The 1,266-nt window shown below is 33.9% G+C and overlaps 1 protein-coding gene across 2 annotated transcripts in view; it reads left to right on the forward strand.

Annotated features, from left to right (window-relative positions):
• Positions 1-986: 986 nt before the first annotated feature.
• Tasp1 (Taspase 1) overlaps positions 987-1,266 on the forward strand; it is a 75,579-nt gene continuing 75,299 nt past the window's right edge. For both annotated transcript variants that reach the window (XM_076178261.1, XM_076178262.1), the window contains exon 1: positions 987-1,114. In XM_076178261.1, the coding sequence (XP_076034376.1) occupies positions 1,087-1,114 (28 nt within the window). In that variant the 5' untranslated portion in view covers positions 987-1,086. The remainder of the gene's footprint in view (positions 1,115-1,266) is intronic.

Genomic DNA, 1,266 nt, shown 5'->3' on the forward strand with positions numbered 1-1,266 from the left:
CAACAAGGAGAATATCAAAGTAATCTTAGAGATTAATTAACCAAGGAATGTTCAGAGGGTAGTGGAGAATCCAATCGCTAGTAATAGTGAAAGACAGGAATATAACAAATTAGGTAACGATGGTTAATAGTGATCATATAAATGATTAGAAAGAAGACATAGATATAAGCGGGACAAGTAGCCAAAATACGAAAACTGGTGTTGGAAAAGTAACGTATATAACCACAGATATTACTAGTTTAGACGAATGGTGAGGAGGGATTGAGAAGATTGTACGCAAATCATAGAATATCAAATGGACTTGCCAACTAATTTTATGCGTACATTTGTCAATAATTATTTGTCAAAGTAGTTTACACCCGTTTTCACATTTGCGTTTGTCATAGTTCTTCCAGAAAACATTTATAGAGGAAGGTCATCATTTTCTGATGAATCATTTCACTGTTTTGAAGTGTTTCTCCGTTTGTTGTTTGTCCGTGTATTGAAAAGTCGCTTGGAGTGGCTTTAATTTGTATTGACCTCCAGGAAGAATTAAAGTTTATTATCTCAAAATATGTTGACAAAATTTGGATATTCTTTCAACAGTAGGCTACAAAACCCGAACGGCCTTCACAGCGTTTCTATTATTTAGTGCAGTATAATCCGAATGGCTAATGACTACAATTCGGAGTTTGCTGAAAGAGCCATAAATTGCAAATTATACTGTAAATGATAATCGAAATTTAAGTTCAATTAACAGTATTTAAATTTTAGGGATTTCAGAGTTTGTTTAAATTTTCATTCATGCTTCGTCAAAGCTTTACTTTTAGAACAATTTCCTTCGTAGCTTTGTGTATTCATTGACTTATAAAATTCTAATTATATAAAATATAAAATTATATTATTTATTGTGTTTCATTTATCATTCATTAAGGGTTGAGTTTATTATATGCCAATTCCACCCAATTTTCTAGTAGAACCAAATTCATTACGTTGTTTACAAAGCGCGATGTAAACAAAGCCCGTGAGGTTAAACCTATTCCCTTATCTTTTCCTCACTCACCCGAATCTACCTCATGTCATTCCTTTTCTCCTAAGGGAATAGAAATGTCGGGAGTCATAGCTGTGCATGTAGGTGAGTGAAATATGCATATCAAGGCTTGTGTTTCGAAAACTCCCCTGAAAAGGGGAGCTTACCTCTCACCGGCATTGGTTTGGATATCAAACCCATGCCTCTTGTTCACTATAGAGTTAGTTTTAAATTATTTGGGGCAGAATAAGTAGCAT

This window comes from Oratosquilla oratoria, chromosome 41 (assembly GCF_046742065.1).
Source record: "Oratosquilla oratoria isolate Oo_2021 chromosome 41, ASM4674206v1, whole genome shotgun sequence".
NCBI lineage: Eukaryota > Metazoa > Arthropoda > Malacostraca > Stomatopoda > Squillidae > Oratosquilla > Oratosquilla oratoria.